We start from the raw sequence: 12732 nt of genomic DNA on the forward strand, positions 1-12732 counted from the left end.
AATCAAAATAATTTGTAGATCAGATTAAGTCTTACATGTTTTTACCTATTTACTGTTGATATATTGACGAATTCATTCGGCATCTCGATCTGCTTGTATAACCCAAGCACAAATTTTCATAATATCGTGACAAGATCTCGGTGTTTATCATCCTTTTCTAGCGTATATCCTAAATCGGATTATCTTTTTTGAAAGTACTTAGGAGCGACTAGGGATGTAAACATGCAAGTGGATCCGGATTGGTGGTGCTATCATTCTGATCCATTAAAAATAGGGCAGTAAATGAGAACGAAAAATACAGAAATTGTAATTCATCCCGAATCCGTCCGGTTCCGTCATAAAAATGGAGGGAGGAGGAGGCGATCAATCGGTCTTGATTTACTAAAAATTTGTTCAAAATCTATTTCTGTCTTGATCCGCTTCGAATGAAACGATAAATGGAGTTCACAAATAAGAATATGCCCTCTGCCGCCCATGGATCTGACTCGGTTGCATCCCTATCAATGATGTGATGGGTGACTAACCATTCCCAAACCATGATCCCTACCCATGCAAAGCATTTCTCTCTCTATAAATATATATATAGAGAGAGAGAGAGAGTTGTGAAGTGCTTTCTCATTAACGTAGATTTAAGTCTTGATTTGAGAGATAAGAGGAAGAAAGGAGGAGGAATGGACTGCAGGAGCGATACATCTTTGGCGACGGAAGCCGCCGGCGCTCCGGTGACGAAGGAACGAAAGCTCAACCTCGACCTCCAGCAGGAGCTCCCTAAACCATGTACGAAAAATTCAACCCCTCCTCTCTCTTCTCTCTCGATCTCGATCTCGATCTCGGATTCTCGATCGTGGTCTTGAAAAGTTACTACCGTCGCTTAGGGCTGGCAATCCAGCTCGCTGATCGTGAGCCAGCCTGTGTTCTGTGTTCAGCTCGAAATAAGCTCGAGATTGATCGCTCGTTTTATAAACAAACTGAACATGAGTTGAAATATTTTTTTTCACCTCGAAATCATAATTAAAGAGACCTATATTTTTTGAATTTTAATTATTAGATTGAGATGAATTTTTGTTATAAATAATCCTGTCGATTTTTATAATTATAAAAATAATTTTTGTGAAAAAATAATTATAAAAATAGACCTCTAAATGCGGTGAATGTTTCACCGCATTCATAACTCCTCATTAGAAATAGAAAAAGAATAAAAGCAGTAAACCATTCACCGATTTTACCATCTTAGTAATATAGAAAGAAGTGAGAAAAAGAAAGAAAGCGGTGAATGGTTCACCGCTTTTAAAAAACGGTGAATCATTCACCGCTTTTATAGGATCATATTTATAAATAAAAATTTAACAGGTCTATTTTTAGAATAAAATTTTAGGAAAAGACTATTAAATTAAAAAACCCGATTGAGATTCTAATTTTTCTTTTTTTCTAACTTCACACTCATCAGTAGTAGTGCTGGAAATCTATCTTGTGTTGTTCACGACCCGGCTTGTGTTCGACTCGTTGACAGCTCTACCTTTGCCAGATGCATTCGTATATCTGTGAAATGATTGATTGTGTAAAACTGTTAGCTTCTTAGGCTGCCGGGGAATAGCGTTTTTAATGTTTTGTGTTCCGTCGTCTTTACTGGGGTGAGCGCTATTCACTTTGAAAGTTTGTTTGGTTTACCGATAGTGGAGAGGAGAGAAGTGATTTTGGCTATAATTGTCTACTTTTATTGTTTGGTTCACTATAACTTTACCTTCAATCGAAATCTCAAACTTTCTAATAAACTATATATAATTGATTTAGGCCCACTCCAGGTAAAAGTCAATTGCGAAAATAAAAATAAAAAAATAAATATTTACTCATTTCTCACACTTTTTTATTCTAAGTCATTTAATTATTTTCTGCCTAATAATAGGAACAATAAGAGAACTTCATTTTTACAACTATTCAAACAAGCTTTGAAGGAAAAGTATTTTTTTCTGAATTCTAGTTCACCTAAAAATTTACTTCTATTTAAACTTCACATTCGATAAAACAAACACATCCTAAATCGAATAACCGAACAAAACCGATTCATACTGGTCGGTTTTGTTCAGTTTTATATGTACCTTTGGTTTGGACCGGTTTATAAGGGTGAAAATAGAAAAACCCAAATTTAACCCTATCTACAGCTACTTTTGGAGACTAACAACAGCTTTCCAAATTGTACTATACCTTTAATTATTTAGGTTCATATAAAGAGCATGTTTGTTTTATCGAAAGTTGAGGAATGTGTCGTTATTTTCAATCATAAATACCGACTATTGTTGTTTAATTTGTCTTAAATTAAATTTGTCCATAACACCACATTCTTAAAATATCATAATTGATTTCACCTACTTTTGTGCCAAAGTCAATAACGAGAGAGAAAGATATAAGAAAAATAATAAAAAATTAACTGTCACAATTTTTTCTTTTTTCTTTTTTGGCTAGTGTAAAAATTAAGAAAAAAAAAGTGGGATAATTATAATTCAAGAGCCATTAACTTTCTATCAAATAAACAACGGAGATTATCTTTTTCCTCATGAATTTTAGTTTAACTGAAAGTCATTCTAAGCTTGAAAATTACTTACAGCTGAATAAATCTTTTCCAAGTGAAAATTAATGAAATAGAAAATTAATGAAATAGTAACCATAAATTTTATTTTTTTTTATTTTCTTTTTTCGATGGTGCAGATCTAGCGCGGGCACTGGTGGCAGTCGATCCGAGCCATCCAAATGGGACAGAAGGGTGGGACAACCGTAACATGAGCGTGCTCCAGCAACACGCAGCATTTTTCGATCGAAATGGGGATGGAAAAATTTATCCGTGGGAGACATACCAAGGTATATCAAAATATGTTGTTTAATTAGGAGTCTAGGGATAAAACTTTAGTGGGAAACTCCGCCTCATTAGAGTGCTTCCGATTTTCTGTCATATATTTGTAAAATTTTTAAATTGCAGAGAGAATGATTTAACGCTTAGATTGAGATAAATATGACGTGTGACATGAATTGGAACTTCTTAACAAGACCCCGTTGGGAAGCTCCCCACTAATTTTATTTTATTTTTTTAATTATTTATTTATTTATTTTTTTCTCTCAAGTCAAGTAGTTAGGTGTGAGCATTAATTATTGGGTTCAAACTGAATTACTGAATGAAACTTAAACTATAAAAAAATAATAGATTAGTTTTAATAATAATCAAATAATTGAGCGTATTAATTACGATTATATCTTATTTTTAGTAGTTTTTTTTAAAAAACTCAAACTAAATAAAAATATTTTACTAAAACCATGTAAACTGAATCGAAATCGGTTCGGTTCGATTCAGTTCATCCCTCTAATTCGGTTTGATTTGATTTGATTTTTTTTTTTTTTTTTTATAACACTATAAAAATCAGATGCTTAAACTTATAATTGGTAGTTATATATAGAGGTGTAAATGAGCCGAACACGAGCTGCGAGCGGCCTCTTCATGTATAATAAACAAGGAACACGAGTTGCGAGCTAGGGCCGGCTCGTGTCTCGGGCTCATTATAAACAAGTCGAAACACGGAGCTGACTCACGAGCTGGCCAACGAACAATAAGTTAAAAAGAATTAGATTGAATATATATAAAAAATAAATTTATAAAATCTTATTCATTAGACTTTGATCTAATAGTTAAAACTTTACATATAAATGTGTCTTTTTGTAATTTAGCTCGCATTTATATTTTTATTTTGCTAAAAATTAAATAATAAAAATATATATTATATATAATTATTTATTTATATATAAAAATATAAATTAAATAAATTATATAAATATAAAATATATGTATTCGAGCTGTAATCGAGCCGAACACGAGCGAGCTAACCCCAGCTTGTGTTCGGCTCGTTTATTAAACGAGCTGAAAAATTCGGCTCGTTTACTAAACGAGCGATTCGATCTCGAGCTCATTTCGAGTCGAACGCGAGCTGGCTTGCAAACAGTGAGCTGGATTGCCACCCCTAGTTATATATCTCATGGTCTTGGTATTTAAAATCATTTATTTGGCTTTAACCTTTTCAATTTTTCAGGTTTTCGTGCAATTGGTTGTGGATTCTTAATATCTCTTGGCGCTGCAATCCTCCTAAATCTTCTCTTGAGTTTTCCCACCCAACAAGTAAGATTCATGTTGGACATATAATATTATTGATAGTTTTTACAACTATCTATTTTTGATCCTTGAATGTTTAGGGTTTCTGTTACGGTAGTGGTATTCTTATGGATCCAAGGACTAGAAAATTGACAGTGTTCGTTAAAGGACTAGTGCTCTGCCTCACGGCGGGAGGTAGGATTGGGCCAAATAACGTTCGAAATAGTGGGAAGCTATGTCGGGTTAGGTCACATTTGAAATGGCCGAAGACTGGCTAGGTTGAGTCACGATCGATACCTGTAAATGTTGTTTCTATATATTTTGAAGGTTAAATTACAGAAAACCCTCCTATCAAAATTCGACTTTTCACTTTCCTTTCCTATCATTTAAAAACCTACACTTTGCCCCCCTAAAAAATAAAAAATATTCACTTTGAACCCCGTCGTTAGTGTTCTGTCTATATCCCATTATTATATATTTATTTATACCGAAAATGCCCTTCTACAGATAAAGGAGGGTTGGAGGAGGAGAGGAAGAGGGAGAGGGCATTTTGGTCATTTTCTCAATACTATTAACACTGTACTCTCCTGTGAATATTTTTTATTTTTTAGGAGGGCAAAGTGTAGGTTTGTAAATGACATGGAGGGAAAGTGAAAAATCAGATTTTGATAGAAAAATTTTCTGTAATTTAGTCTATTTTAAATGAATTATTTGTGCCTTTCTAATAGCTTGACATTTCGGAATTAATAGGTTATGTTAACAATCCTACAAATTGTAACAAGTGCTTTGCTTGTACCAATAATATTTTAGCTCAACTTTATATATATACAGTACTAATAATTTGTTGAATCTAAACCATGGGATCAAAATATTTAAATACGGTCGTTAATATTAGCGTATGTGACTCACACTCTTCCACATTATTTTGGACTATTGAGATATCACCGATTCCTCCATTTAGACCTTAACGTTCTCGTCACGCCTAATTCCGTACGATGTCCACTCTCACTCCTAATTGAATCCCATCACATTTCTTTCAACTGGTTATCTGGCTTTGATACTAAATGCAATGTCTCAAATTATTGATATCAATAACTCGTTAGGTCTAAACTATCAGTTCTAAATGCTTGAGCCCAATATTTTTTTTTTAATACTCTTAAATGCAAAAGTGTAAGATATATACCTACATACGAAATGTATAGGTATCTTTTTTTAAAAAAAAAAAATTTGTGCATCAGCAAAATGCAAAAAAAAAAAAAAAAAAAAAAAAAAAAAAAAAAAAAAAAAATCAGGAAAGAAACACCTAAGATGTGAATCATACAAAAAGCTTTGCATTTATAGAATTGTAATCAATTCAGAGCATAGCTAGAAAAATATGTTTCTTCAATTTCATGTGCCTTAAACAACCAAACAAGATGTTTGTAAGTAAACAAAAGTGATATTTTTGGTTTCTTATCTTGTTCCATTTTTATTCATATATTGAGATAATCTAGCAATTATTCATTTTTTATTATTATTTGATTTAATTGTTGTTTTAATGTAGGGATGGATACCTTCTCCTCTCTTTCCCATTTACATAAGAAACATTCACAAAGCAAAGCATGGAAGTGATCTGAGACCTACGACACAGAAGGAAGGTCTGTATTGCAGTAGTACTCCAATTTAAAAAAAAAACTAAATTACATAAAACTTTACTGTCAAAACTCGATTTTTCACTTTTCCCCCCTGTCATTTAAAAACCTACACTTTGCCCCCTTATAAAATAAAAAATGTTTACTTCACCCTCTACCGTTAGTGATCCGTTAGGATTCCCGTTTATAAAATATTATTATATATTTTTTTATGCCAAAAATATCCTCAGCCTTCTCTCCTATTGCCAAAAATGGTAAGAGGCAAAATGGTCATTTTGTCATTACAGTTTATACCGTACCCTCAAACAAAGTGTAGGTATTTAAATGACAGGGGAGAAAAGTGAAAAATCGGGTTTTGACAGGAGATTTTATGTAATTTAGTCTAAAAAAAATAAAAGAGATAATATCTAATATGCTCATCAAAATTTTCAAAATATCTAATATATCCATTATTGACTAGAATGCCCTTATTAATTTCTGAATTTTTTTTTTCAAATATCTCCTAAACCTTTATTAGGGTTTACTGGTGGAAATTGGGATTTAAAAGAGTATTTTGAATATAGAGAGGTAAATTTGAAAACTTTGAATAGTTGTGAAGGGTATATAAGCAAAGCGACTCTGAGACCTATGACACAGAAGGAAGGTTTGTTTTGCGGTAGTACTCCTATGATTTTTTTTTTAAAAAAACTATCTTTGATTTATGTCATGCAGATTCGACCCATCGAAGTTCGACGCCATTTTCAGTAAATATGCAATAACTCATGCAAATGCTTTAACCGCAAACGAGGTATCCACAATGCTGAAAGCCAATCGCAACGCCTTGGATTTCATTGGACGGTGAGCACCAGCTGAATCATATTAACAAACAAATTGAAAGGTTGGATAGTAAAATCAAAATTTTGAAAAGTTGAGTTGCCGATTCAAATTAGCTTATAGTCCAGATAAGTTCTATATGTATTTATCTAAAAAAAACTTGCTATTAGAATTAATGATAATTTAGTACATAAGCAAAGTTGAGCTGCCGATTCAAACTAGCTTATAGTTCAGATAAGTTCGGTACGTTTCTTCGATCTTTACATAAATCCAATAAATTTGACTTAAATTAATATACTACTTAACTCTTTCATTGCCAAAATCATATGCAGGGTTATCAATTTCGCAGAATGGGAGCTTCTTTACTCATTGGGGAAAGATGAGAAAGGTTTGTTACACCGCGAAACTGTCAGAAGCGTCTTCGATGGCAGTTTATTTGTGCAGCTTGAACTGAAGAACAAGAAGAAGATGATGAAATCGAACTAAATGATGTACACATTAATAGCGGATGATATTGATATATATATAATAATAATATGGGAAAAAAGTGTGATTGTCAAAATTAAAAGTTTAATAAGCGCATATTTGTTAAAATAATAATAATAATAATAATAATAATTAAAGTTTAGAAGTTTCAATACATTTTACCCTCATAATAATTAATAAATAATACGCAAAAGAGAGTGTAAAATAATGAAACCATTCGCTATGATCTCTTATATATATGTGTTGTTTAATTTTCTTTGTTAAATGTGAGAGATGTGATATCATTCAATAAGGATGAGAAATATTTTCCATCACATTGTTTAATATATAAGCTCTCTTTAAATTAAATTAGCGAGCGTTTCGTNATATGTGTTGTTTAATTTTCTTTGTTAAATGTGAGAGATGTGATATCATTCAATAAGGATGAGAAATATTTTCCATCACATTGTTTAATATATAAGCTCTCTTTAAATTAAATTAGAGAGCGTTTCGTACCTCAGTAAAGTGTGAAAATTACTTTCTGAAAAAAATAAAAAATAAATTTTTTCATAATTAAAAGAGTAAATTTTTTTTTTTTTTCATAAAATTTGGAGAAAAAGACTTTCGGAAAAACTAATTTTTCTAAACCAATTTTTATATTACCATTAGTAAAACTACATTACCATTTATAAATCTATAATCTTGGACAAAATTTAGCGACTTTATCAAGAAAACATCTAATTAAATGATACAAAAAATATAAAATGAAATCTTTCATTAAAAATATTTATTAAATTATTTTCAACTGTTATTTTTTTTAATTTACATATTTTATTTTTTTTGCCTCAAAATAAGCTGAATATATGCTTTCATTTGCTTTCTTTTAATAATTTTTATTTAATATTATAGATTTATTACTTATAACATAGCATTTGAAAAAAAAAATTATAGCTGAATAGTGTGTTTGAAAAAAATATATAGTCTAGAAAATGAAAAAATTATAAATTATATTGTAGTATAATGTAATTTAGGGTAATGAAAATAAATATTTACAGTCGGAAATATACCACCGCTTTCAGTTAAGGTGGCTCAACTCGTGTTCGGCTCGATATTTGGCTCGCTCGAGCTCGGCTCGAATTAATTTCAAACAAGCTTGAGTCTAAATTTAGGCTCGAAATTAATTTCAAGCCGAGCTTGAGTATTACTTGGCTCGCTCGAATTAAGCTCGAAAATCTCGATATATATATATATATATATATATATATATATATANTATATATATATATATATATATATATATATATATATATATATATATATATATATATATATATATAAAATTGAGCTAGAATACGTTTAGAAGCACGAATCCCTTGGTGCTTCTAGGTTTCTAGTTCTTGGATCTATTCCTTAATTACTAATAACCCTTGGATCAAATATTATTCTACCTACTACCACCTACCACCATCATCCCAACCCTATATCTCTCCATCCAAGGGCTAAAAACTCAAAAGCACCACCCTCTTGGTACTTTTGAGAGTATTCTAGCTCAACTCTCTCTCTCTCTCTCTCTCTCTCTCTCTCTCTCTCTATATATATATATATATATATATATATATATAGTCTGCTATATTATTAATAGTACCAACACTCGCTATTAGGTTTTCGGCCTTTGGATGAAGGAATGTATAGTTAGAATGATAGTGATCTCCTAGCGTTGAGTGGGCGGTTAGTTGAATAATATGATCTAATGGCACAAAATTCGATAATATAGTATCCGGACTCTCTCTCTCTCTCTCTCTCTCTATATATATATATATATAGTCCGGCTACTATACTATCTATAGTACTAAGCGCTTTGTAGTATTGAGTTTTTTGCCGTTAGATCTGCCTATATATATATATATAGAGTCTGGCTATTATACTATCGATAGTACCAAATATTTGGCGTTAGCTATCAAGTTTCTGCTGTTAGATCTATCCCTTTGGTCATTTTTTTATCCATTAGATCATAATATTCAACTAGCCACCCACTCAACCCTAGAGGGCTACAAATATTTGGTCGCAACAATGCAAAACTTCAGCCAATAAGTTTCATCAGATGACAATTGGTTGGATACAGTGGAGCAGAATACATAAATTGAATGCATTGTCTAATAAATTGTTAGTTTAGGTAGCTGGAGACAAAATGCGACCTCACTTTTTAGTGTTTTAATTCTATTACTTTGATTTTCATTTCAAAATTTCATCCTTATAGTTTTGATTGTAACACTTTAGTCCCTGAAATCTCTGTGTTGATTACACCCTCGGAGAAAAAAAATCTGCAATGTCGAGCATGCATTAGAAGTTGCATTTTGAATGATTATTGATTCTGGATACAAAGTTTCACGGGAATGACTTGGTGGATGTCTTTGGTTATATTTAATAGAGTAAAATTTCATAAATTGAATAAATTGTCTAATACACTGTTAATTTGGGTAGCATTTAGTTTAAAAAAAAAAAATCTCACTTTTTTTTTTTTATTAAATATATTACTTTGACCTACATTTCAAAATTTCGTCCTCATAGTTTCAATGGTGACAAGTTATTCCCCGAAATTTTACCTAAGTCCTTTTGTTAATCTAATTAATTACAAAATACAAAGTGGCGCCAATCAACACCATACATTAACATTCTATTGCAAAATTGAAAATCTGGGATGAAATAGGAATTTTGGTCAAACTTGAAGAAGAAATTTTCAGCATTGAAACTTTGAGGGCTGATCGTAAATCAGATCAAACTACAGGGGAATTAAATCTGGGTCAAATTTCAGGTGTAATTGTGTAAATTTGTAAACAGCCCAAATATTTAACCATCTTCTATATCTTTGCGTGATTAAGTAGTAGTGTAACAAAATCTTGTTTCATTATGCTCGCTAGCTTCTTTATTTAGTAATAAAATGCAAATATCTCCATTTGATTCTCCATGCATGTTGTAAAAATGATCTCAATTTATTGTCTATAAATTGAGCTGAACTATGTGTTAGCATCTTGCATGTTCTTTTTCAAGCTGCAGTATCATCCTGACATGAACAAGAGCCCAGGTGCGGAAGAAAAGTTCAAGGAGATCGATTAGTACTGCTGCATACGAGGTATTATTACCCCTACACAAGCTCTATCTGTATCATACATGTATACTTTTGCTTTTATATTTAAGTTTGGATCCTGTACTGGTGCGGTTGTAATGATGGTTGTTTCCCAACCTGCATTTCTGTGTGATTACTGTAATCTTTACATATTATGCTTAAGTAATATATATATTGTTTCCTGGAAATGGAGTACGTCTTTCCCATGCATGTGCCATGTGGTGTTGTAACAAATCATTCTGTAAGGTGCTATCAGATGACGAGAAAATGGAGGACCAAATGTTGGCCCGCAAGGGGTAAAAGTGTTTTCTGCATTTCTTTATATCAAATGTTACTATCCTTTTTTCTTTAATTTTGTCTATGTTCTCTTCATTTCCATGAGATTTCTGAAAGGTTGTTCATTTGTTGGGGCTGCAACTTGGATTTCGTTTAATCTGTCAACTCAACCTGATCAGTAGGTCAGATTGGGCTATGCAATTTTGAAATCTGTTGTGGTGTAGACCAACCGTCCCTAAAGCAAGTGGCAAAGGGCTTGGTGGTTGGTACCCGAGACCCAAGTTCGAATCCTAGTTGATTCACATTTCTGGCTAAGTTTATTTCTAAATGAAATAAACGAAGCGGATAGCGTGCTACCTATCTCTCAAAAAAAAAAACTTATTTAAGTGCTGTCGTACGGGATCGTGCCGAAAACTTATCGACATGGCACGACATGTGTCGGGCCGTACCGATGAGTGCCAGTCACAAAAAATACATGTATGCTGATACGTAATGGCATCACGTATTTATTTTCTTCAGCAACAAGATTTTCTAATTGTTTATTATGTATTTTTTTCAAATCTTTTGAATTTAATTGAGAAATTACTAAGTAATTTTTAAAAAAAGAGAGTTTAAAGGGTGATGATGGAAATTTTGTAATCAAGATCAAGAGTGTAGATCTTATTCTAAATAGTTTAAAGAATTTTCTAACCAAAATTCAATTGATTTGGATAGCTTTACACCGTTAAACGAGAAAACGTCTCATATTTATCATTAAAATTACAAATTTTGAAACCCTTTGATTATTAGGTCAATGATATCGAAATGATTTGAAATTTTATTTCTAGATACTTCAAGTGGTATAGATCACGTTTAACGGTGCCGATCGTCAATTTAAAGGCTCCATCATCGAAAACAAATGGGTGGCAACAGAGCCGGTTTGCTACCGATAGCATTATAGCTCAACTTTATATCTATATATATATATATATATATATATATATATAGTTTAGCTAGAATACTATCGGTAGCAAACGGGCTCCGTTGCCACTCATTTGTTTTCGATATTGGAGCCTCCAAATTGACTATCGGCATCGTTGAACATGATTTATACCACTTGAAATATCTAAAAACTAAATTTCATAGTTTTTCGATATTATTCTCTTGTCCATCAAGTGGACACAAAATGAGCGGCTACAATACTGATAGGAATATTGTAATCAAAATCGAGAGTATAGATCTCATTCTAAATAATTTAAAAATTTTCTAACAAAAATTTAATCGATTTGGATATCTTTATACCGTTAAACGAAAAAGCGTCTCATATCGACTATTAAAATTACAAATTTTGAAACCCTTTGATCATTAGGTTAATTAATGCTGTCGAAAAGATTTGAAATTTAATTTCTAGATATTTTAAATGGTATAAATCATGTTTAACAATTCCGATCGTCGATTTGGATTCTCTATCATCGAAAACAAATGGATGGCAACGGAATTCGTTTATTATCGATAGCATTCCAGCTCAACTCTATATATATATATATATATATATATATAAAATAAGTAAAAAGATCATTTTATCCGTTAATTTTGTCAACAGGAAGATATATTTATAGATGAAATGATTATTGGAGAAATAAATTTTATAACTTTAAGTTATGCAAAAATATATTTTTTATTTGATATTTTTGTAAGAATCCATGTGCAATTATCCCTAATGGATTTGTGCCTCGCGCAATTATTTGACTTTTTCCTACAACAAAGCATTTACGGCGAAAATCGCCACGTGGCGAAAAACGAATGGCTGTAGGTGTACGACGGGGCCGCATGCGTGCACGCATTTGATCCAACCTGTAGTCAACGGTACACGTGTCGTACACCCGAACTGCCACGCAACTGCTCGGAATGATCCCCCACACGCCGCTACAATTCTATTTAAAACAATTTTTAGTACTACGCTAACGTGTCAAAAACATCAAAAATTAAAGCATTTGAAGCACCACGGGTAGGGATGTGAATGGATACAAATATTTAAAATTTTATTCGAATTCAAATTCAAACATAACAGATTTATTCGATGCTAAATATATATAATTTTCAATATGAATGTCAAAAAAAAAAAAATCGTCGGATATAGAAGAATTCGGATATAGATTTTGACTGTATCAGATCTAAACCCGAATTTATTTTACATTATATATAATATAAATATATACATTTGATGCAATTTGAATTTGTATTTTAAAAATTGAGATTTATTGTAATATATTTTGAAATATTAAAAAGAGAAATACTTATTTCGGATTCGGATT

At 31.7% G+C, this 12732-nt stretch overlaps 1 protein-coding gene across 1 annotated transcript; it reads left to right on the plus strand.

Annotated features, from left to right (window-relative positions):
* Positions 598-7141, plus strand: LOC109721748 (probable peroxygenase 3). Its single transcript, XM_020249522.1, is given in 7 exon segments — positions 598-777; positions 2704-2853; positions 4071-4156; positions 5673-5739; positions 5742-5766; positions 6472-6597; positions 6906-7141. Coding segments are annotated over 7 exon segments (714 nt in total). The 5' UTR covers positions 598-671; the 3' UTR covers positions 7060-7141.

This window comes from Ananas comosus, linkage group 15, assembly GCF_001540865.1.
Source record: "Ananas comosus cultivar F153 linkage group 15, ASM154086v1, whole genome shotgun sequence".
NCBI classification, from domain to species: domain Eukaryota; kingdom Viridiplantae; phylum Streptophyta; class Magnoliopsida; order Poales; family Bromeliaceae; genus Ananas; species Ananas comosus.